Below are 26340 nucleotides of genomic sequence, written 5' to 3'. Positions count from 1 at the left end.
GGAGAAGGGGGTTTAAAGAGAAAGTGTTCTTGTTGAAGAGCTAGTGGGTGTAGAGTTTGGAGAATATTCGTAGAGAAGGCTTCTCCAGACAGACACTAGGTAGCTGGAATGAATGGTGAGTTGGAGTAGCAAGTTCCGCAGGACGTGAACGATGGGTAGTTGACTCTCGTGTTAGTGTAGGTTTAGCAGAAATGAGGGAACATAAGGGATGTTATGTTCCCTCATTGTCTCTGCTGAAAAAGCCCATGGAAGTACTTGTAGAAATTCTAACTGATCCAAAGAACGATAGAAATATTCTAAAGTTAAGCGGATTTGAAACTTGTACATTAAAGTCTAAGTTACGTTTTAAGCCAAAAAGATGAAGACACAAGAGAAAAGATGTCACCATGGCAGAAGACCAGGAGCATGAGTCAGTCCGAGAAGAGAAAGCTGAGAATTAATAAAACTAAGATAACAACAATTAACATAATTTTTACAAGAAAAAAAATTGGCAGTAATGAAAGTGACAAAGTCATCATCACCCCTATTGAAAGATGTTATAGCACTCGTGGATGATTTTGAAGATTGTGGAAAAGACGTTCCTGCAACAGCGGGAAGAGTCAGCAATCCTGATACGTAATCACTCATCGTGAGAATGAATTGCTTTACATCTGTTCCAGTTATTGTTGTTGTTATTAGGTGGGTTCATCGCCGAAGTAAATAAAACTATGGAGGTCCAGTATGTTGTTTCTTAATTGGATATGTTTTTCTGGAATAAAACCAGAGTTTCTAGATGAATCTCTGCCACATGTTTATGAAACCAGCTGAGTCACCTTCAGATAAAAAAAAAAAACATATAAAGATTCTTCGTCACCCCAGACGACATTCAAACTAAGGCCTTTCCAACCGAATGAGACATTCGATATCGATTCTGTTTCAGAGAAGAAAGAAACCTTGCTTACGTTACCCACTATGAAGTGCAGATGGAAAAGTATTGCTCTCGACACAACTCAATCGATTAATAATGTGTAGAACAAAATCTCCAGGGTGAGCATCCATTCTCTGTCTTCCTCCAGAAGTATACAATTGAATGTCCCTTTTCCTGTCCAGTTGCACGTGAGGATGAATGGTACTGTGTTTTCTCAAATTTCGCTGTCAGTGTTGGACAACATCGTCGCTCTGTTCTTCACCTCTCTGTTCTTCTTCTGTCAATTACTGTTCTTTTTTTTTAACTGGAAACCATCCCATCGTTACCTCAATCGGTACCGACAGTCCCCTCTGATTGAAAAGGCCAGGGTTTGAATCCAGTCCAGGACGGAGGAACTTTTATATGAGAGGATTTCTCATACAGAAAGCTAGTGTTTCATTCCAAAATACAGACAAACCGCCCAAAGAACATCCGCGGTTGACAAACATAACGCACTTGCCTCATAAACTCTGCTTAGACTATAATTCCAAAACACCAGCAACTTATAGTCTATTTATGTAACGTAAAGTGGTTCAATCAATTACCTCTAAAGACAGACTGGACCACATCAACAAAAACAAGCGATTGACATGCAGTACGTACTTTTTTCGCGTATCCCTAGTCTTCATATCCTCTGTTAAACACAAAGCAACTAGAAACCGAAGATGCAACTTTCCACACAGAAGTTCACTTCAGTCTTACTGGAGTGTTACTCAAAATTCAACCTTCTGACAGCTTCTCCAATTGCTTCCTTCGTATCGTAATAAGAAGAACGATGCTTTTAGATTAGAACCAACCACGATATTGAATCTTGTGAAAGATGTTTTCAACTGAATCTAGCGGAACAATCTCAAAGGTGGTTTCGAAATGGACGGCAAAGTCCCTTTCATTCAATCATTCCACCTATGTTCTTCCAGGGTGCTTCTTCTTTCAGCAGTATTTCCAGAAACGCAGTCCCTAATGCTTAGAATGAAACCTCTCTCCTTTTTTTCAGTCGAACACTCCCTCCCCCCCAAACACACTTCCTCAAACTAATATTGCAAAAATAAACACAAAAAAAACTAATAAACACAAAAGAGAAACTCACCATAAACTTATTGCACCTCCACGATGTGTCCTGCTAATATGATTTTCTTGTGTCAAATATTTTGATCATCGAGTTTTTTTTTTTTTAGTTGCATACAAAGAATTTTCCACGTGATCATATCTCCTCCAGTGATTGGCCTCAGTCAAGAATGAAGTATGCTGAATTTTATTCCTAATCATCATATTTATGAGTAGATTACGAGTAGATACGAGCAGATGAGTAGATACAAATCTGCTGTAGTTATCCAAATCTGCTTTTAATTTATTGGTAGCTTTTTTTGTATCTTCTAAGAGATTCTGTTAGCTTACCACAGAATTTACAGTAGATAAGTGCAGAATATGAAAATATACTTTTTTTATTGGGAAAAGCGAATCGTGCATTGACTTTTGAAGTATAAACTTAGCTGTCAAGTTCCTTTAGCATTCTCTCCTACACATTGTCCAGGAGCACCAGTCCAAAGTGATTTTAACGACCACAATTGATGAACAAAAAAAGCAGGTAATAAACTAAATAGATAAAGCGGATTGTAGCTATCGTCCCACAGAGGAACTTTCGCCACGCCACCTACCGCCTGCGAAGACTATTTAAATGGTATTTACTGACAAGGGCGTTTTATCTCTCCTTCCATTAGCCAGTGCAAATAATTCTCTTTCTTAGCGAGGGTCGCGACAAAGTTAGCAGCAGTAGAGTTGGTACACAGAAGGTGATCAGTTCGAGCCATTGATAGGCCTATCTGGCTAGCTCGAGGAGCCCGATAACAACACAGCACCACAATGAGCACTACTTGACCTGTTAGTCCCTCCGTATGCGGCGAACGCGACTGCGCGAAAACTGATACAGACGGCTCTGCTCCGCGAGAGGAGGAAACAGATGTCGTGGGACAAGAGAGAGAGAAAGAGAGAGCGAGAGAAGGCCGGCTGGCACAAGAAGCGCGCTCTCGACGGATCAAGCGAAATCCATCTCGGAAGGAGCTTCGAGAATTTGATTCCCCACCCAAGATAGTGAGTGTGGGGAAACCTTTCCCCCGTTCGGTTTCCTCAAACAGAACTTTAATTTGCTCAACCAAGTTAGAAGATCTGTTCGGAGGAGAAATGAACGACACTTCGTGCAAAAACTCCGAAGTGTTTAGTTTCAACTCTTCTCATTATCCGTACCTTGGGTCGACGGATATATTCCACCCGTTATCTGCGGAGGATTACGTCAAGATTGTTTTCTATGTGGTCACTATAGTAACTGCCCTTCTTGGGAATATCGCTGTGATTCTGACGGTGGCCCTCAATCGCTCCATGAGGACCACCATCAACTTTTACGTAGCGAATCTGGCCATCGCAGACCTGATGATTTGCTTCTGCTGCATGTGGACCCATTTTCTGTCTGTCTTCACGAGTCATTACATACTGGGAGCTTTTATGTGCAAGTTCAACACGTTTGCACAAAGTAAGTTCTTACAACTTTATTTTCACTTATTTAGCGAAGGTTTACGCGTGATGCTTAACGATGCAAACATATGCTACGCTTTCGTAGCGCAAAAATGCTGCGCAGTCTAAAAAGTTGCTGCAAATTAGTATTTATTTACATCGGTAATTTCTGCCTAAATTCCAATTTTAGGCATTTAGGCATAGTTTTTGAATTTTATTTAGGTTGAAAAAAGTGTGAGTGCCTTCAAAGCACATGTGCTTATTTTGTGTAAAAAAAAAAACGGGTTCGAATCCCGTATAAAAACTCTGATTTTTACCCTCCAAACTCTGCTATTTGAAATTAATATAACAGACATTATTCCATGTTAATAATACCAATATTTTTATATTCCATCAAAACCGCATTTTATATTTAGATATTGAATGGCAGTCTTTATTATTTAATATTATTTTTGTACATTAATAAAACATACACGATATGTGCCTAACTAAATTAGGCAGAGATTGTTTAAATGGATATTTGTTTTTTATTTCCGATCCTGAATTGTTCAGAAGTTAAATTACATCAACATTGTGAAAACGAAAAGTTCTGTTAGCTGCTAACATGTTTTAATAATAAATTATTATAAGAGTCTTTCTTGTCAGTTATAACTTGCATTGGCGTGGTCTAAGGGGATGTCAATTTTTTATTTCTTTTCACGGTTTGTCTACATTATTCAGGAACCATAATGATAGCCTACTTGGACTTACATTTTCTTTACTATTTGCTAATGTGTCTGCACTCTCAATGATGGGAAATTTTAGTGTTTGTAGCTAATACAAAGTTATTTATTTTGCTCATTTTCTTAATGCAGTTGAATCGTATTTTGTGACTGCTAAAACCTTGCACAGAACACCACCGCTGTTTTGTAAATCCAGTCATTTATCAGCAGCTTAAAGGAAAAGGGAAACGAGCCCCGGTGACTGATAAGGGCGATAATAGCTTCGCACACAAATTGGACAGTCTTGCTAACCAACAGCTTCCTGTAAGACTTTAGCCTTGATCACATTTGTACAAGATCTCATTGACTTAAGGAGGAAACCCCATTACCATGACAAAGGAGAGAACAAATACGTCAGCCAATTGGGAAGAATCGATTCTTCTTTCGGTGCTTGCTCCGAATAGGTGGGTGGATGGTTGCAGGGGTTTAGTTAACACAAACGCGCATTCGGCGATTGTGTAAAAGACGCGGATAAACGGATGTTCCGTAAGGACGGGGAAAAGTTGTAAGACGACGGAGAAAAACAGCGTGTGTGTGAAAAAAATTTAGCTGTTAGGTAAACGGCTGATTTGCTACACCTTCCCGTGTTCGAACACGCTGCCAAGTTTATGCGATTTAAAATGTTCACAGCGGACATCAAAACACGTCGGAGCTCTTCAAAAAGTCCGTCAGCTTTGAACATTGCTTTGACAGCAAATGACGCCCTTTTTCGTTTCGTCGTATTCGGTTACCGAATCGCTTGAATGAATGTCTTATGTTCTTCCGATACGGACTGTAGTTTCGTTTTTTTCTTCACGAGCGAGATCCCGTGGCTTTATAACCCCCACAGCTGTCTTTAAAGTTTACGATACGTCAGGGTATTGCTGATCCAATCTCCAGTAACAGACAACTGTCAGCATACCTTCCACATCGCTTTAAATCTATTCGAGGGAGTAACCTTTGTGCAAAACTTCGCATAGCCTTGGGCGGATTCGAGGAGAAATGATCTCGGAATTGTGGAAATATGATATGAGGGAGGTGAGGGGCTTCAATAGCATTTTTCACTTAATATTTCTATACACACCGAAAGAGATTGCAAAGCAAAATCAAAATAATAATAATAATAATAAACTACCGATATTTCAAGGACTTCTCTATCGCGGTGGAGAGAGATTCATACGCGCATTGGGAGCACCTCTTGCTGACGTACAGTGGGGGTTAACCAAGAGCGTACATGAAAACCATTCGAAGTTACAAGTTCAATAATTATGACGCAAAATTCACGTCTTTATTTTACCCTTTCAAAAATGATATCGGAAAGTAAAATGTATTCGTTGGATTGAGAATCATTCCAAGCCGAGGTTTACAGCTGTCTATTTTTGCAATTGTAGAATTTGGTTTGTGGTATTTTGAATTCCCGGAAATAGTTTGGCGTAGTTCAAAAATCGTCCCTTTGCACAATTCTGTATTTCCGTGGACAAAACTTAAACGTAATCACTAATTTAACCCTCTTTTTTTTCCTCCCTTAATAAGACCAAAAATTTTCGTTCTCATCACTTGTGAGTGAGCAATATTCACAACTTCACAATGTTTCTTTAGTCCAGCCACTGATCCTCAACAGGATCTTGATTAAATTATGCAACCGTGTTCATTATGGCCATCTATATTGATCGGCATTTGTCGATTGATATTATCCAGCAAGCGAATCTGGTTGTGACAAATTAGTTTTGCAGCTTGCTGTCTTGTCGATTTAAAAAAAGTCGAATGCTTGGTGATAAATGATTATTATGATATAAGCGAAAAACCTCATAAAATCCACTAAATCTCGAATATAACGCAAGATCTCTTTCCAAAGTCAATAAAGAGGATAAAATGAACAATAAACACAGTCAGACATTCAGTTTCGTGTGAGTTGTACGTGAGAGTCAACTGCATCTAACGGATCACCCGATATTCATCTTATGCATTCTATGATCGAGGGTACTAGAAGTTTCTTTTTCATCTCTACATTCAGTATTTTTGAGATCAACAAAGTATTATTTTTTGTATTTAGTATTCTTTGCCAGTTTAATAATCTCCCATTGATGAGTCGTATTCAAATTACCTTTTTTGGGGGGTTCACACTTGCTGTGAACCCCTACAAATGATTTATCTAGTTGTATCTTAGATGACAAAAACTTATCAAAGATGTGGACGCATTTTTTGAATAAAACCTAACTTAGTAACCGACGTTTTGCTAGAATTCGGTTGTCAACATAGGAATTAACTGGCGTCATGTCTTTTCACTGTCACCAACTAACTGCGTACAAATTTCAACTTTTCAACCGATAAAATAAGGTTTATTTTCTCCAGAAGAACAAAGTAACAGGTTTTTGCACTTTGAGTCTGATGTTGTTGTTGTCAGAAACCTTCGGCTGTGTTTAAGTGGTGTACGAGGTGTTTCATTCTAGCTGCATCTCTACACTCACCTTTGATATTAGTCTGTACTAAGCAAGAAAAAGATTCAACTGTCCTATTACACTTTCCATGTTTTCTGAATATCCGCTTACGCGCAGTGCATGGAGAAGTTTTGAATTCTCGTAAATCGGAGTTGGTTTCAGAGAAGAAAATAAACCGATATCAATCCTTTGTCACATTTGAACACATTCGCATAAGTGGCTACAGTCGAAGTGCATTAAGATCATCAAAGCAGTGCGCAGTCCCATAAATCAATGGACAAGGGAAGCTCTTTGGGAAAGATGAATCATTAAAAAGTCCATTAACGATCCATTCAGAGCTCGGATTGCAGCAGTACATGGAAGATTATTCGTCCCTTTATTTCTACAAAGGGAAACTTGATTCGTTGCGCGTTTTCTTCGATAGAATCGAAGTCACTAAGCGCCATCTAGCGGTCACATAATGAAATGATCACGAGCGCCTACAGGCAGTGGGTGGACAACCTAAAGAGTGTCATCGATGAGCGGTTGGCGTGGGTGTTTGGGTTAATTTCCGTACTTTTCTGATCATGATTAATAACAGAGCATTGGATTTTAAAAGGGACTTTCTGATGAGGTAAATCTGTTGTGGAACAGATTTTCAGCCTAGTATTAAATACACTATTAAAAAGAACAAAAAAGTTCAGTCGCTCAGTAAAACGCCATTTTACGCTTGGCTGTTACATTTATGGAGTGTGCTTTGCTATCTTGTTCATAAATTAGAACTAAATAAATACCTGAAAGAATTTTTTTCGCAAGTCAAAAAGAGACCTTTTTTAGAAACGGTTATCGTTTAGTTGCTAGTATTTAAATATCAATTTTTTTATCATTCTTCATGCAAGTAAACATATGCAGTCTCTAACTAATGCAGCTTCTATTTATATCGAGTTATTTTTGTCATCTTAAAATAACACCCTTACCAAATAGAAAATCGTCACGACCGGTGTTATGCAATCTATTAAATGGAAGTGTTTTTTTTTTTCCTTCTCTAATCCCAGGAGATGGGGTTTAGAGGAGAGGAGAGATAGACTTTCAGAGCGATTCGCATTTGATGAAGCCAGTTCTGTGAATAAATTGTTTGTATGGAAACTTAAAACTCCGTTTCAGTAATTGGAAAGTCTTTTCGATGCACGGCTCTCATTGGCTCACTAACATCACCTGACCCATTCATCACCAAGATCTGATCCCTCTCTGTTGCCATAGCTACATTCGCAATTGTCCTTAAGCACACTCCATTATGTAACCCGACTTACGCAATCGAGTCTCCCCACATAGATTCAATGTACCGATGCTAATGCATCTAAATATGCATTAAGAACAGTTTGGTATCTATTCTTGCACAATCCCATAAACCCTGAGCGAACTTGGTTGGTTAGTTATACAATAAAGCAGACTTTATATTGCAAAGTTTATCCAACGAAGGGAGGTTAGCATTTTGTAAGCCTATTTCGCTTTTTATGATTAAACAGTTTAAACTGATTAAAAATAAATATGTTTATCTTGGTAGTCTTCTCATTTTTAGTAACCTCAACAATAAGGAAATAGTAAAACACAAGCTAAACCTAGGTTGGACCAACAAGAATAAACTAAACAAAATATGGAAAAATAAGAAAAGTCCCAACGAGGCTAAAATTAAAATTATATAAAACAATTATTATCCCATCGTCTACTTATGCTTTAGAAGCGTGGAGATTAACTCAACAAGGAATCAAGAAACTTCAAGCATTTGAAATTAAATGCCTCAGAAAAGTTAACAACACCCAGTGGATGCAACATAAGACCAATGATCAAGTCAGAACAGATTTAAACTTCCCAGATTATATAATAGACACAATCATTAAGCATCAACTGAGATTGTTTGGTCATATTCAGAGAATGGCCCCGCATAGACTCCCATATTTAGCTCTGAATGGAAGGAAAAGACCTAGAGGAAGACCAAGAAGTACTTGGATAAAGTTGCTGAAAGAACATTCCCATCTACCCAGCTATAGAGTCATGATTGAGATGGCTAAAGATCGCGATAAGTGCAGAACCTTTCTTCTTAGTGGACTCAACCCGTTATCAAGCGGATGAGATGACAGATTAAACAGGTCTGCTAATCAGAAAGGATATTGTCAATTATACAATGAACTCTCCTACTCCGAATAATAAGACTAATCTATAATCAGATCTTTTATAAACTTGTTACCAATCCTTCATGTACCAAATAGGATTTTTTAGATATCCTTTCCTTATTTTAATTCTTTCTATTTAGTTTTAACCGAATCAAGTCGCAAACGTAACTTTAACTACAAGCCATTTAGCGATTTTTTCCATCATAAATAATCAAAAAATAAACGAAACACGCCAATAAAATAAGAGATTGAGCTTTCTTGCTGCCGTGTATCCTTTCTTTTCAATATTTCTAGTTCTTCGCCCACCTGTGCTGCATGTGACTTTCGCCATATTACCATAAATCAAATCTTAAGTTCTCCACGTGTGTAACAGCCACACAAGTGGCTCGACTGCCAACATATACACACAAAGAAACTCCACATACACACACAAAGAAACTCCGATCTTATAGAATCTGAAAGACATTGATAAAAAAAAATCCTCTCTTTGACAGTGAATAAAAAAGAGAAGCTGTTTTAGTTGCAGATTGTATCTTTGATGTTGAGCTATTGATACAGATGCGCCCAGATGATCTTGCGTTAGCAAATATTGATTGATGTCGAAGTGGAAGCCAATAGCTGTATCAGAAATTCTGAGAAAAAGATCGGGGAGATTACACTTTTTGTTTGCGGCAGAAATGGCAACAGCTATGCAAAGTAAATGGATACACGGAAAAGTGCGTAGAAGAATAAAGAAAGATTTCTGGCGAAATAACTTCACTTGGATATTGACTAATGTTTCGGTAATCTCAAGAGGAACTGGATATCCGCGTGCATCCGTTTGATACCAGGAATAAATCATTTTCGATTGTTTATACACGCAAAGTCTTTTTGCTAGTAAGAAAGCCCTAAAGAGTGAGTCGAATGTGATTAGCATCTTGAATGCGTTGTATTGGTTTCAAGTTGCCTGCCCAAAGGGGAACTCGATAAAAAAAAAAGGACGAAAAAATAATCAACAAAACATGACGCTCTCAGAAACCTGCTTGATTTGAAAATATTATTCTATTCCACTAATCCATGTTTTATCAGAATAACTCTCTTTTTCTTCCCGGTAATCTTCATTATCCACACGGCTTAGCAGAACTTTGCTGACGTCAGAAACGCATCGCTTTACGTCGTCAAATGCTTACGCTAAAAACACGAGGTTTGGTTTTTATGAATTAAACGTTGGTGTTGACCTTAGAAGTAATAAAATGATTACTTCAAGGGAGTTACTTGTTTTTCCGAACGTTTCGCACGTTTTTTACATGCTTTAGAATGATTTAATGGTCTCTTAAAAAATTGAGATCGTCTTTAAGGTCGTAAATTGAGTCATAAAAACAGGATATAAAAGACTGAGACTTTATCTGGATCCGCGTCCTTATTATGAATTACGTTTGTCCAGAGCGCGTGGTGATGACGCTAGCAACATGTAATAATAGGTGTTCTGAGAATACTCTCATCTTGTTCTGTATCTTCGCTCCTTTAGTGCTTTTCTTTCTGGTTCTGTCAACATGTTGGACACGCACATTAACACTTCTTTCTCCCAAGTGCTGTTTGAAGCAGCGTCATCTAAGACCACCTTCCACTCTCCTCTAAGAGTCTTCATCCCTTTAAGAGGCCGCTGTCATAAGAGTGTGTATCGGAGATACTTCTCGTTTTTGTTAACTCTAAAATGGCGAAAAGAAAATCGAAGTAAAATCAATGTTTTTTTGAGAAAAATTTATCTCAAAAGAATAAACTAATCTCTCTTCCTTTGAGCCATTTCTTGAGATTTCTGTTTGAAGACATTCGATGATTTTAATGCAAAGAGGGTTTTTATTATGGGAGCCATGCATGGAGAGAGTGTAGGTGTTAGAAGACTTCCTGTTTAAATCCGTCATTTCTGAGTTCAATCTGTCAACGTCAATCCCATTCTCGAAAAAAATATAAAGTATCTTCTGGGATGAATGCAAGTTCTAGGTCATGTCTCTTTCAGTGACTCGCCGATTGATTTAAGCGAGTTTCACAAACCGTCTAAGCATCTATTAGCTTCTTTTAGTCCGTCAATGAGTACGCATTTGTAAATTTTACTTTCATTCGGAAGATTTATAGTATTTATATTAGAAGACAATATTCAGCCAAAAACGGACCGATAGATAAATTTTTGACACAGTCGATCTTTGCTGATGTACTATTGCTTGATACATTTTCAAACTAATATGGCGGTGCCAAAGGCGGCACGATAGTTCTTGTTAACAAAATGAAGATATTAACACTCAAAAATTTGGATTTGAAAAATGTCAGTTATATTTAAACAATTTTATATAAATAATTTATCAATAAAGTAGTCGTTGATTCAATGTTGCTTTCGGAAAGGTGATTTTTATATTATAATATAATTATTATTATTTTGAAACCGATTTGAATTGATTTGTCCCCTTTCATGTGCTATAATTCGATCATTGAAGTGCTAAAGTTAGCAACCCAAAATGATGCACGTGTTCAGCTATTAGGACGATGAATATTACTCTATGAGATTGCCATAAATACCTTTCTGTGATGGCCTGCGATCATTTTCTTGATTCTTTATGTTTCAGGTTCATATCAACAATTTTTGTTTTTCCTCCAGTTACAATCTGTTGTAGAAAAGGCTTGTTTTTCAGTACTTTTCGTGTAGAGAGAGAGAGAGAGAGAGAGAAAGGCTGATATATAGTGGAGAGTTTCTGATGCACTCAACCACCATCTTGAAGTTTTTGTCTAATATTTCTGAGGTCTTCGTATTGTCTCATGAGAGGCATTCAGTTTTGTAGCCATTTCACGAGTGTGTGTGTGTGTGGGTTTGAAAGAGTCGGATTTCACGAGCACTTTCAAAGCTTCCCTCTCAATCCATCGAGGACCAAAGAGAGGGGGGGGGCATTCCCCACTTCCCCTCTCTTGTATTTTTCTTTTTGTTTACAGCATCATATGCTGGAAACTGTCCGTCGCTTTTTAAACAAGAATATGAGGAGTTATTCTAAAAATAAATAAATAAAATAAACATATATTAATTGTAAATACTTGTGGACCCAAACTCCCTATCGCCTGGAGAATAAATTTGAATAATATTTTAAAAAAATGAACACGACAAGCTTAAAACATAGTGCAAGGTGACCTGAAAGAGTTGTGTTCCAGACCGTAGTAGAACGCCCTGGTTAAAGTTACAGTTGCAAAAATAAATAAAAATAATCATAAATATAAAATTTAGTGCAGAATGATCTTCCCCAAAGCGTGATACCGTATCCTCAGGGATAGACGAAAGCTTAGGGGGGATATGCAGCATTTTTTTAAAATATCGATTATCTTTCTTTAACTTTTATATTTTTGTGATCGTATTGTCGAAGTTAAATCCAGGTCTATTCTATAATTACTTTTTAAATAAGTAAAAAATATAAAAGAAGATTTTAAACATAAAATGCATCTTGGCATTTATCGACTGACCTCCGTGAGAACCGCATTTCGTTGATGGATAGCACTATTCGCATTAAAAGTTTATTAAATAGATCGACTAAACAAACACAGGTAATAACCATAGTAATAAGTTTTAATAACTAAATATTTCGTAAACATATCGTGACCAAATTTTTGGTTTGGGTTTAAACGGGAATGTATGTGGATGACGTCTTTGCTGTCTGGGGTCATTCCGAACAAGAGCTACAAGATAAAATAAACCTTCTTCATCCTCGCATCAAATTTACGCTAGAAAAAGAATCTCCTTTCTGGATCTACACATTCAAAGAAAAAAAGATGGTTCCATCTGCACTTCTGTATATCACAAGCCTACATTTTCAGGTCGCTACATTCACAATTCTTCCGCTCATCATTCATCTCAAAAATTTGGCATCATAAAATCATTAGTAACCAGAGTACACAATTTCTGCTCCTCTGAAGAATCTGTAAACCACGAATTGGCAATAATCAAAACTACAGCCATATTAAATGGATACAATCTTTAAACAACTCAAAAAATCACCAGTCACTTCACCACACATCAACCTAGACAAGAACAAGCCCTTAGGATTCCCATACCTTATGTCAAAGGCATCTCCGAACGTCTTTCGAACATTATGAAGAAACGCAAACTTGCTACTACCTACAAACCAATTAACCAGATCTATAACTTGTTACCCACTCCTAAAGATAAACCCTCACCTTTGATGCTACCTACGAGGTTCCATGCTCCTGTAAATTGTCTTACTATGGACAGACAGGTAGATCTGTTCATAAAGGCATTTCAGAACATCAAGACCATATCCGTCTTATCAAACCACAGAAATCTGGTCTTTATATAAATGAACGCTTATATAAAGAGAGTGCTGAGGGCCTACTCCACAGACCAAATCTAAATAGTAATGACGTAATTGCTGTTCCTAAAGTATGGGAAATTGTCATACAAAATTGTGTAAAATATTTTTTTATATATGTTATCTATTTTGATGATCTGTTGTTGTTTTTTTCCCACCAGATATATTTTAATTTAATTCTATAACACGCTACTGCACGCATATTGGGATTCCACTGCAAGCATGTGCCCTAAGTGTATGTAATTCATAGTATTGTTTGAATTAACTGTACTGACGATGTGAAGAAATATTTAGGACGAAATATTAACTTCTTAAAACTTATTACTGTGGTTATTACGTGTGTTTGTTTAGTCATGAATTCTCCACAGGTTTCGTTGTCCAATTAAATAGATCGAACCACGTTGTTGGAACTGCATGCTGAATTTCGTTCATCATTAAACGTTTTTTTTTATTATTATTGAAAAAACTTAATTTCGTAATTGGTATAACTAAAATGTATTTAGTAATTAAAAATATTTAACGTGTGCGTAATGTATTACAACGCAAGCGGTAAAAAAGAAATATCTTTCGTAATTATTCGTGTTGAAATTATTATAACGTCTTCCAAAAAACCTTTGCTTCAGAAGAAGTACTAAAAGTTTGGGAAACAAACAGATTACATTAGAGAATGTCCACTGACGATGGAAATTTATGGCCAGAGCTTGTTGATTAAAACGTTAGTTCTACGCCACTGCGATGTCACCCACCCCACCTCAGAAGATGCATCTAAGTAAACTGTACATGGAAACAATATTCCATTCCGGCCCTAATGTAGACCGTGGGGATCCCCCCCCCCCTATTATTTAACCAACAAGATAGCAGCAACGCTCAAGGAGCTGGTGGGTCATTTCCCTCCTCTATTAAAACAAAGCATTTTATTAACAAGTTTGAAGATCTTACACTCAACTATGAAGGGATTTTGGTCAGCGCTGACGTCACTGACTTTTTAACTAATGTCATCATCAAATAAACTATTCTACAATTGTTGCAGAACAAATTACTACCAGATATCACAGCCCCCCCCCTCTTCTCCCATGTCTTCCAATTAAGATACTTCGCATAGCGAAGTAAATTTTTCTTCAGAAGATGAATACAGCTGTGCTCTCTACCCTACAGCAAATTTTTACGTTGATCATTTCGAATATAAATGCTCTTTTGACTCCACCCTTTAAAGCCCAAAGTATAATTCAAATATGCTGATGATGTACACCCTCTGTCCAAAACGAAACCGAACTTTTCGAAAATAGAAGAAACTAGTGGGGCTACCTGTTTTATCTTTTTCTTGTCGAAAGCGACGACCTTCATTAGTGTTGTGTCAACTGTTTATGAAATTTGTTTCATTAGAAGCCGATTTATAGTGTCAAGAGTGACAGTGTGTTTTGACGAACGGTCGGAAAATGAGTTTCAAACAGAGAGCTGCGATTGACTTTTGTGTTAATCTTGGTAAACGTTTTACCGAAACGCATCAAATGCTTCAGAAAGCATACGGTGATGAATGCTTATCCCGTACTCAGGTTTACGAGTGGTTTAAGCCATTTCAAAGTGGTCGTGAGATACTTGAGGACGACGAAAACCCGAGCCGTCCAAAAACTGGACTGAAAGAAGTTAACATCCAAAAAGTACGTGATTTCATCAAAGAAAACCCGAAATCGTCCGTGAGATTGATTGAAGACGAATTGGGGATTCCAAAATCAACTGTGCACAACATTTTGACCGAGAGTTTGGGCCTTCGTAAATTGAATTCGCGATTTGTTCCCCACAAGTCGACCGACGACCAAAAAATGTATCGAATTGAACACTGCAAGGACCTCATTAAAACCGCTCGTAAGGACTCAAACTTCCTTGAAACAATCGTTACAGGTGACGAAACGGTCAAAAATAAAGACAATGCTGATTTGTTTCTACGATTCCAAGGGCATTATCCACAAAGAATTCGTTCCGCCTGGCCAAACGGTCAATGGCGAGTTTTACCTCGAAGTTTTGAAGCGATTGATAGCGAGAATTCGTCGCGTACGGCATGAATATCGTGACGACCGACCGTTCGTCAAAACACACTGTCATTCTTGGCACTATAACTCGGCTTCTAATGAAACAAATGTCATAAATAGTTGACATAACACTAATGAAGGTTGCCGTTTTCGACAACGAAAAGATACAACAGGTGGCGCCACTAGTTTCTTCTATTTTCGAAAAGTTCGGTTTCTTTTTTTGGACAGAGGGTGTATTCATTATCTAGCCACATGTTCTTGCTTTTCTTAGCTACATAAACCAACAACATAAAAATAAACTTTACATTTGTGCGTGCAAAGTAATACTCCCTTCTTTCCTATCGTTCACACTACTTCCATCAGATGGTGTGTTTTTAATTAATTCATCAAAACCGGTCGCATACGCGACAGCACGTACATTAGATTCCTATCATCTTCACGCCCATAAACTTGAACTTAACATCTTGAAGGAAAGAGTCTCATGCTTTTCCCAATAAACAGTTCTTAACAAGTCCCAAACAACATTCATCAAGAATGATATACAAAAGTACTAACAAAAAAATCGCATAAAAATTTATCCTAAAGAAACACTGACCATAATTTAGCTATCTCATAAAACAAACGCGTGTCAAAAAATAAAGTAAATTAAATTAAAAGCAGGGAATGAACTATGAAAGTGTAATCTAAAAGTGACTTTTAAAACTTCCCCTCTTTCAAAAGTAAGCAATTTATTTCTTCAGTTCTTCTAAAGGTTCTTTTCTACAGTCATCCCATCTACTTAATTTATTGCACGTGCATTCCGTACATTATTAAAACTGATAGAACTAATATAATTAGACAAATGGAGCACAAGAGTCACTTCACACATCTGCATTACAGAAAATCAGGTTTGTTTAACTATGCTATAGATGTGATCGTAGAATCGACGTCAAGTAACCTGACTATTACATTGGCCAAATCCTGGTATGATGGAACGTTTCAAGAAAGTTGTGAGGGCATCGTGAAATCACCCAACTTGAATAAAGCCTCAAAATGTCAAGAATTTGATCTGCTAATGTCATACTTCGTCACACATTCCATAAATCCCCGCTGTACGCTTTTAATAATAAATAAAAACAAGCGTCTGGGAATACACGAAGAGAGCATTGTGAGGCCCACGTTTTTTGTGAATTTTGGAGGTGAATAACTTAGTTCCAGACAGTTCAGGATTTTACTGTCACGGAAGTTTTCATCTTCGCAACTTACCATTCATCAACAAACGCAGGCCATAAATTTCCAACATCTGTAGAGAATTGCTCAACGTAATTGCTACTTAGCTTTCATATTAGGGAATTTAGTAATTCTCACCAGGTGGCAGAGTTGTTAAAGAAAAAACTTCTTATGATTTACCTATTATTATTTTAAACTCGTGTGTGTGTGTGTGTGTGTGTGTGTGTGTGTGTGTGTGTGTGTGTGTGTGTGTGTGTGTGTGTGTGTGTGCGCGTGTGTGCGTGCGTGTGTGTGCGCGTGTGCGCGTGTGTGCGTGCGTGTGTGTGCGCGTGTGCGCGTGTGTGCGTGCGTGTGTGTGCGCGTGTGTGCGTGCGTGTGTGTGTGTGTGTGTGCGTGTGTGCGTGCGTGCGCGCGTGCGTGTGCGTGCGTGCGCACACATAGGCATTTATTAGCATAATTCTATTTATTTAAACACTCCATAGGGAGTGCTGATTAAGGATAGTTGGGGATAAAGATGAGTGGGGGATTAAGGATAGTTGGGGCCCCTAGGCAAATTATATTTGGGGCCAAAAATATAATGATAAAGAAATAGAATAAAAAAAAGTTAGGTGGCAAATAAATGAACTTTTGTACTTTTGAATTTTTTGAGCTTCTCGATTTTTCTGCCTGTTAAAGGATGATAAATAATAAAACTTTTTATTTATTTTTAATTTTTTTATCACTTTTTTTTTACAATTTTACAAAGTTTTTTTTACTTGCACTACACTCAAATAATGAAACCACGAAAATTCACACTAAAAAGTTATTTTTGAAACAAACACCTTTCTTACACGATTCGATAACAAATGAAGTTAAGGAGCAACCAGGCGAAACTTCCTATCTCGGCAATGCAATCGGTTTTCGTGACCTCGAAGCTATCAACAGCGCCGTGCGCCGACATTGGTAATGCGGTTTAATTTAATGCGTAGATAGCGCGCGCTGTTCAAAATACGAAGCTTGTCAACTAGCGCCGACATTTTGGTATTGCGGCATTATTTATCCAAAATACGTATTAAAACGTAATACACTGTTTTGAAGAAATTTTCGCTTCAAATAATCGAGATTTTTATCGCCGAAATGAAGCCTGTTGGCTCTTTATATTTAAGTAACTTAATGGTTGCACCTTTTTGACAACTCGTATAGCAGAGTATACAAGTTCTTTTCTCTATACCCTTTGGTATCTATTTGGTCTAGCTACTCACTGATGAAGCCTCAAAAAAGGCTGAAACCGGTCTGGGTAGTGACCTCCCACCATAATGTAATAACAGCATGCATTTCCTAGGAAATGTGTTTTTACATTATGGAAAATACCAAGAATAGCGATCAGAACTTTCCCCACCTTTGCAACGAGTTGCCCGGTATTGTACTACGTACTAGGACTACTTGCATTAGCTCACGCTAGTAATCGCCGATACTTTTATAGTTTAGTATATTCGGCATGAAACTCTCTGATTCCAATCTTTGAGTTTCTTATTCGGTTTTTAAACTATGTGGGATTTAATATCCCCTTAATTTAAATAAGATTTTTATGATGTTTACTGAAAACATTAATCTATTTTAAAACACTATAGGAAAATATCTTGGCTTGGGGGGCCTCCAAAGCTTGAGGCCCCTAGGCACGTGCCTCATTGCCTTAATGGGTAATCCACCATTGGCTGCCATCTCTGTTGAGAACCACCGCTGTAGAACTATTGTTTCAATGTCTGAAAAAAAAAAAAGTATTGCACGTGATGATTTCTGGTTGCATTTAGTTACAATCCGAATTGTAGAAATGGTTTAACCTTGACAGTTTAAACACTGTTTGAAGGAGCGAAATTTTGTCTTAACTCTAATAAGCAGCTCTTTACACTGTTGTCCTTTCCCACGGAGCTACTTGGCAAACTGTAGATGGGATTAAGATGAAATACAACCCACTTTTATCCTCAGCTTCCCCAGATGGCGTAAGTGGGTTCTAATATCGTATATCAGCCTCGAAGACAGTTTTAGGGTCTTTACACAAATCTTATCGTCTCGAAAAAAATGGAGAAATTCATCACCATTATTTCTTTGAGCTCATCTTCTCCCCAAGGACAAAAACTTTGTTTTCGGTTGATTTCCCGTCGCCAAATTTAACTTCGCACCTGTGACATCACCAGAAGCATTTTGTTGCACTGTTTCGAAAGCATTCCGAAATCGCGGGCTTCTGTTTTCACAGAGTTCTCGTGTTGTCATCAGATGATGAACGAGCTAAACTGAAATGCACATCACTACTAGGATACGGTTGCTAAGCGACAATCACAACAACAATAACGAAGGCAGTGGATTTGTTCGCACTGTTGAAGTTGCTTTCATTCACAGTGGAGCTCTTCGGCCCTATAAAGTAGGACTGTTGTCATGGAAACGAAATGTTTGACCACAAGCGGTGCAGCTAAGCTGATTGCTCGTCTCCAAAGAATAACACATTCAAGGGTGTTTTCTGGAGAGAGAGAGAGAAAGAAGGATGGATGGATGGCGTGGCGATTTAAATTTCACGAATGTGGGGAGTGGCGAAGGTCATTAATATCTCTGACGGAAATCACCGTCGGTATTTTACTTAACCGATTCCGTGTCGTGTCGGAATCTTCCGCTGGTAAATGCCACGGGGTCTTTCCATCGAAGCATAATTAGTGTGTCCTCTTCGAGTTCTCACATTCAGAAATACATTGCGAGCCATGCAGAAGCGATATCTGCGAAGATAAAAAATAGTTCCAAATTTCACCACCAGGGTACGCTATATGATGTATCGAATGTATATGTAATAATTTTTCTGCGTGTGTGTGTGTGCGTGTGTGTGTGTATGTGTGTGTGTGTGTGTGTGTGTGTGTGTGTAAAAAGGGGGCACAATTCATACGTTTATGGCGTCAATGTGCACTGGAGTTTGGATCAAGTCGAATCTGGATGTCGCAAAAGACCCATTCTTGACTTTCAGAGCGATTGCGTGGGGAGGGGACTCAAAACGGAGAGGGTCAACATCCGTACACAATCCATGTCCAAACATGTGAAACCACTTCTCATCTTCCTTCAATGTATCTACCTCTGCTCTTTGGAGACAGTCTTCTCCCATGACACTTTTCCCGATGAGTACAACCTTCAGCTCTTCAAGAAAAATGCGTGTGTATGTCAATAGATTACTTTCTTCTTCTTAGCCCCGTCCCATGCACGGCATTGTTGAGTAAGAGGGGTTTTTTACCTCTCCTCTGTGCGGCTAATAAAAAGAAATCAATATTAAAAAATGCCCAAGTTTTTGTAGTATATTTTATTTATTTATTATTGTTATTAAGAGAACCTCCAGGGAGTCAAAGACTCATGAGGGAAGCCACATTCTGCACTCACCAGCTATCATAATTATTCTTGAATTCATTCACACTGTTGCACTCACAACATCCAACGGCAATCCATTCCAATCACGCACTACCTTCTGAGAGAAAAAATCTAGTCCTCATCCCCCCCCCCCCATTTCTTAGCGGAATTCAATTTATTTTTGGCCTCCAAGGATGCCCTCTCGTCCTTTTAAAATATTCCATCAATTGAAATCCTGTATGACCCTTTCAGAAGTTTGTAAGTCTCAATCATATCACCCCTCTTTCTCCTGTTTTCTAGTGTCTCTGCAGTGTAGAAATTCTCAATCTGTCTTGATAATCAGTATTCCACAATCCTGATATCATTTTTAACACTCTCCTTTGCACTCTCTCCAATATATCAGAATCACAACGGAAACCAGAAGACCAGACTTGTGCACAATAGTCCAAGTGAGGTCTTATCAAGGCCTTCTAAAGAGGCAAAATGACATCCTTATCGTTACATGTGAACGTTCGTTTCAGCATTGCAATTATCTTTTGAGTTGCATTTACAATTTTTGCTACATGACCATGAACTTCAACTTCTTATCTACTAACACTCCAAGAACTCTGGCCTCGTCAGTTTCTTCTATCATAATTTCACCAATATAATACGACATTGGACATCTAATCACGCCGAAGTGAATGACTTTTTTGGAATATGGAATCGTACGCAACATTTGCCAATGCCATCCCAATTCTGTCTCAATGAAATCGTTTGCAAGGGAAAACATAATTGTAAGTACCATAAAGGAAATTTGATATTTAGGATCTGCATGATCGTTTCTCCACATTTTTCACTATTGTTTTCAATGGGAATATTTTAATGACACAATTAAGAAAACCAAAATGATGTTGTACCCTACAGATGCATGTCAAAACTCTTAGGTTTCGACATGGATTTGTGTGCGAGTATTTGAACCCAGGTCTTTCAAATATTGATATATTCTTTAACCACTGCATTTAATAACTCGTAAAATGTTTAAATAGCTTTGTGTTTATTTTAATATATTCCATTCGTGTTTTTCATTAGTTGCAATCATTTTGTAACTCAAGTGGAACCTGCATCCTTTAATCCACTCGAATCATTTCCAATTACCCCGGAAAATAGTAACGGAAATTGAGAAGGCGAATAACCATTAATAAAACTCCATCAATGGACCGTGGAAGCCCACGTAACAACATCGTGGAAGGAGAGGAAAATATTCTTGCTGTCAACCTGATTAATGGTAAAACAGATCATCGACAGTCACCCCTAAACTATGCGCCCTTCGTCGGCTGCAAGCTGGACAAGGACCGGGATATTAAATCCTGCCTGAGACGCACTTGAGAATGTCTGACGGGCACAGAATACGACAAAGAAAGCAAAAAAAAGGCGACTGCGAAAGAACGGATGGGGGGTTTATCAAAATGGATACGTCATCACTATTACTGAAGCATTGTGAACGTTGCTAAGCAACAGTAAAAACGTAGATAACCACCACGAACGTCTTAGATTCGCATTTAATAAATGTTATCCCCTTTACGTGTGAACCTTGTTCGTGACGAAGACAACTTGAATTCAAAGTGAAAGGCTAATCGTCTCGAATCTAATATAGATTAGGTGATTAAGGATAACAAATTCATTAGTGCCGAGAACTGACATGAAGTCTGACTTGGCAACACTAACTTCAAAGTGTGTGTGTCCTTGCGAGAGAGAGAGAGAGAGAGAGAGAGAGAGAGAGAGAGAGATGTTATCTTTGAGAGATTCTAAGCAAACAGCGAAGCATACACAGATTGCAGTGGAGAGAGAGAGAGAGAGCGAGAGAGAGAGAGACAGAGAGACAGAGAGGAGTATTGCTGGCGGACGTGTTGGAAATATGCAATCAGGCGCGGGATGATGGAGGCCGAGCGAATTCTCTTTCCCAGGGATTTGGCTGCTCCCTTGGATGGATGTCATAACGGAAGGGTTTTCTTAGCGTAAGAGAATTGGGAATAGTCGAAGCGCTGAGCGGAGGTGTACTGGGTTCGCAATAATGTTGCTCTTTCAAGGCGATGCGAAGCGGAGGCACTTCTTACCCCAATATGTAAACAGTCCGAGTATTTTCTTGTGGGTTTTCGCGTTCCCATCTCTCATTTCATTTCTCAACTTCGAAAGAGTTTTCATTTTCTGCGGTCTTAACACCCCCCCGAAATTACCCTTTTCAAATGCCCCTCCAACCCCTTTTTATGCGTAACTGCGAATGACCGCCATTCGATCTTTTCCACCCCTTATTCCACTACCCCGATTCCTTCGCTTCTAATTACACTTGAATAAATTGGGGAACTAACTGACCCCTCTGAGTTTCCTGTTCGAATCGCCCCTTTAATTTCAGAACTTGTCCCCAATCCTCTCAACCGGAGTGACACCACCCCTTTTCAGAGAAGACCGAGGACATAAAATGAATTTCAATTTCCTCCCCCTCCGCAATCCCCTATCTCGTAATCCCTCCATCTGATTCTCAGTTCTCCTTCAACTCCTAATACCCATTTCCTCTCAGTCTCACAAATGCAATCACTACATTTTCACATCCTGCAACAAAATTCGAAGTTTGCGCAAAATCCCTTTGTTCTCCACTCCTCATGTTTACATAAAAATATTTCAATTTCAATTTGATTTGGATTTGTGAGGGAGATGTGGATATGTTGAGGAAAGGTAATTCAGTGTGGTATACGGTGTGTATATATGTGTGTGTGTGTGTGCAGGCAAAGGATATAGGAGGAAAATACCCATTCTTTCCCCTACCTTAAAAAAATAAAGTAAAAACGATATTTCGTTTTCTCCTTAATCCCTCTCATTAGCATTGAATCCCCGTAGTTGCAACGAATCCCCAGTTTCTTTGTTTCTTTAGGGAGAATCTGGGCACGACTTCAAGTTGGATATCGAATACGTAATCAAAGTGAAAACAAGTGTAGCAGAACAGGAAGATCAATCTTTGATCGTTTAAATTCTTCTTGGCTGAGAAAACTTTGATTCACGATTTGTATTCGTGTCACAGCGAGTGCGAGTAAGTGGTTATTGTAACATCGATCTCAGCTGTCTGGTCACCTCCTCGTTGAAAACACACACACACACACACACACACACACACACACACACACACACACACACACACACACACACACACACAAATGCGTCACATGCAGTTATTGCTACTCAGGGATTTTACATCACTTTCGCCGAACTTTATTACTTCGACCTCTGACGTCGTTGCTTTCAGACGCTACTGAGATTCCCCTGCGTGACATCACTTCCGGCATCGCTTCCTCTTTCTCCTAATTGGCTCATTTTCAAACACGTCGTATTACCACTAGGTGGTGCTTTTTTCTTTCTTAAAGCAAATACCAGCGGGGATTATCTCTTTCACTTTCTTTTCCAAACGATTTCGTTCGGAATTACGGGCGCCAGTCTGGCGTTAGATTCCTGGATACCGAGGGTCAGTGGATCACCATCTCCTTAAATATCCCTTTAAGCTCCTAAAAATCCCCGTGGCTCAATCTGTCTCCGCGATCTCTTCTCATGCGCTGGCCACAGCCATAACTTCCACTCTTCCTTTAAAGGATTTGCAGCCTCGGCAGTCCCTGAAGCCGTAATGAGAAGGAACGGGCTCCACCCGAGTGAAAATTTACATGGTGTGGAGATCCACGTCTCCCAAGTCATAAACGAAGTAGTTGAGAAACTACTTCGTTTCTCAACTACTACTAAGCAGCACCCAGAAGACAAACACATCGGAAGATAACCTTTTGATCTTCAGTACATCCCGATGATGAATGCAAACACATTCGCCATTGTTCCGTCCGGTGACTTCTCTTTACACTAGGGTGTGTCTGTTGGCTTAACCACGAGAAGAAGTGTATACAACTGTCTACAGAAGGTGTACTTGATGCTCTGACCGCATGAAGAAAAGAAAAGTCTCAGATAACACTGATGTCAGCAAAAATGTACTGGAGCTTGTACACACTCGCGCGTGCGAGCAGTGCTCCATTAGGGAGAAAAAAAAAGTACTTGCGCAATACACGGAAGTATTTATTAACCGTTAAATGTCGTTGCTGGTATCTAATCTTGAAAATAAATATTTTGCAAACAGATGCTTGTCTCTGATATGTTTTTATGGGTGGCATAATAGAAGCGCCAGGTTCACCAGCATTTTGAATGGAACGATCTGTTTATTAGTGGAAGAATAGAGGAGTTTGGAGAGAGGGGATAAACAAGAACACACACAAAGAAAGAAGAAAAGGATGAGCTTCTGTCACCGGGCCCCTGAAGGCCCCTCAGAATATCATCGGATCGTTCCAATTAGTATTCTGTTTTCAGTTCGATTTGAATTGAGTCTTTGCTAATGGCAAAATCAATTGAACCATTCGTCGACGTCCTTATAGAGAGGATTATTATTATCCCCTTAATAGCAAACCCCATGGACGGAGAGGGAGAGATTGGTAAGTGCGAAATAAGGGACGGATGAAACTCGCGTTTGCTTTTCCAGATATTAACATCTCGTCCGTGTTTATTTTACGCCTAATGGAAAATCAATGCTGTCCCAGGCAAAATGCAAAACTCGTCCGGGCTGAGACCTCCGCAGCCATTTAGTATTAAGAGCAGATCGAGTTGCACGTGCAACCGGTTTGGGACGCAATTGATGAAAATTAGCGGCGACATTAATAGCGAACTTCCTACCAAACCACTGGCAAGAGTGTTTGATTTCGTTTTCTGTAATTTGATCTCCTCTTCCTACCCGACATGCTTTGCGTCTTCTGTCTCATAATCTCATTGGCACACCTGAAATCTCCTCTGCTGGTGGGTTTCGGAGCGTAAAGCCTGTAAGCTTATCCTGCTTTTCTCTGCGATCTCATTTCCATGTTACTCTCGCCACAACTTCATAATCTCATCTTGGAATTCGCTTAATCTTAATCTACTCTCGTCCATAATCTCGTCTCAGCATCTTTTAACTGGAAGAGAAGCACAGTTCTCTTTCTGCGACCTAAAATTAAAACATCGTTCGAAACTACCCCCTCCCCCCATATAAAGTCTGACCTTGGAAAGAAAAACTCGAGCGAATGGCTCATCCCACTGAAAGAATTTTACGCTCGCCAGATACCAATCAAAGATATTTATTTTCCCGACTCCCCAGATGCGTTCGGTTGCAACTTTCTCGCGTCCACAACGTGTTGTATTTCACTTCTGTAAGCGCAGCTGTTTTTCTTGTTAATTATCCATCTCAAAGATCGCATCGCGAATTATTAATATCTTGGCGAAAGCCACGGAGCAATTTCAATGAAGAATCTTCGCTGTTTGTGATACACAATGCCAGTTTTCTTTATCGGGTACTCGAGACTTCTTTCAGTGCTTGGCTATTCATCACGGTAATGTTCTCGAGCCCCGTGTTCCAATAAGCAGCCCGCATCAATGGTTAATAAAACGAACGAAGAAGATAGTTGATCAGAAATGAAATGCCTCGCGGGTTTTGTGCTCCTCGGCCAGTCTGGCAGTTGTCATAATGAAACAGCAATCTCATAAAACATTACCTCTGAAATTGTACAACTAACGGAGAGAATTCAATCAAATCTTGAGCGCTAATCTGTAGTTGACTTTTTTTTTTTTCTTTCGATGTACATAAGTATGGGAATGTCTGCGCCGTTATGAATAGACAATTCATTCATTTCTGATTTTTCCCCTTCCACTTAAGGTTATTTAGAATTAAAACTCGTAAATGTAAGTTTGTGTATACTACTTGGAAAAAAGTTAACGGACATCCCATGGGCAAGGTGATCGTACCACGGAAAGAGTCTCGTGTTTGTAGCGTGTATAAATTGGAAGAATGTGATGTTCCCAACTCAGTACAACTGTGTCCGGGTAAAATGGCTGCGAGCAGAGGCGTAGCTATGTGGTGGGCGGCGGTCCGCCCCGGCGGCACTTCGAACCTTTTTTGAACTTTTGTAGTTAATTCTAAAATACAGTCTCGAGAACTCAGTTCCAAATATTGTAATACTAGTGCGAATTTTCCTCTCAATCGCTGTAAGTGTTGCTAGTTGTGAGAGGACTTTTTCTAAATAAAATTGATTAAAAATTACCTACATTACTAGGAAATAGACTTCGCCAATGTCATCGACGATTTTGATAAAAGCAAAGTAAGCAAAATAACATTTTAGAATGTTGAAATTAAAGTTTTACTTTAAAAATAAACCTGGTGTTTTAATTTATTTCCCTATGCATCGTTTTAACTTGTTGTAGTATTTTCGGTGTATATTGAAAGGGGCGGCAAACTCAGCGACCGCCCTGGGCAGCAAGAGCTCTAGCTACACCATTGGCTGCGAGATACAACTGACGGAGTTTGAAAGAGGCGTAGTGATAGGAGGCCATGTTGCAGCCCTATCTGCTCGAAAAATTGTTGACAAATTGGACCATCTCAGGTCAACAACCAGTGATACCATATTGAGAATGAGGTGCAGGGAGTCAAGTGCAAGCGTAACTCGCAGTGAATGACCCACCACACTCATCGAACGTGACCGCAAGGTGCTACGAAGGATGATGTGTAATCACTGCCATTCATCGACACACATGTTGAATGCGGAGT

The 26340-nt window shown here is 38.9% G+C and overlaps 1 protein-coding gene across 2 annotated transcripts in view; it reads left to right on the top strand.

Annotated features, from left to right (window-relative positions):
* The first annotated feature begins 2677 nt into the window (after nucleotides 1-2677).
* Nucleotides 2678-26340, top strand: part of LOC150099140 (QRFP-like peptide receptor) — a 109207-nt gene continuing 85544 nt past the window's right edge. For both annotated transcript variants that reach the window (XM_090403761.1, XM_090403762.1), the window contains exon 1: nucleotides 2678-3470. In XM_090403761.1, the coding sequence (XP_090259887.1) occupies nucleotides 3125-3470 (346 nt within the window). In that variant the 5' untranslated portion in view covers nucleotides 2678-3124. The remainder of the gene's footprint in view (nucleotides 3471-26340) is intronic.

This window comes from Typopeltis vanoorti, chromosome 14 (assembly GCF_054136105.1).
Source record: "Typopeltis vanoorti isolate ZY-2024b chromosome 14, IOZ_Tvanoo_1.0, whole genome shotgun sequence".
Lineage (NCBI taxonomy): Eukaryota > Metazoa > Arthropoda > Arachnida > Uropygi > Thelyphonidae > Typopeltis > Typopeltis vanoorti.
Note: the sequence above shows the minus strand (reverse complement) of the source record. Positions and strands in the feature narration are given on the sequence as shown.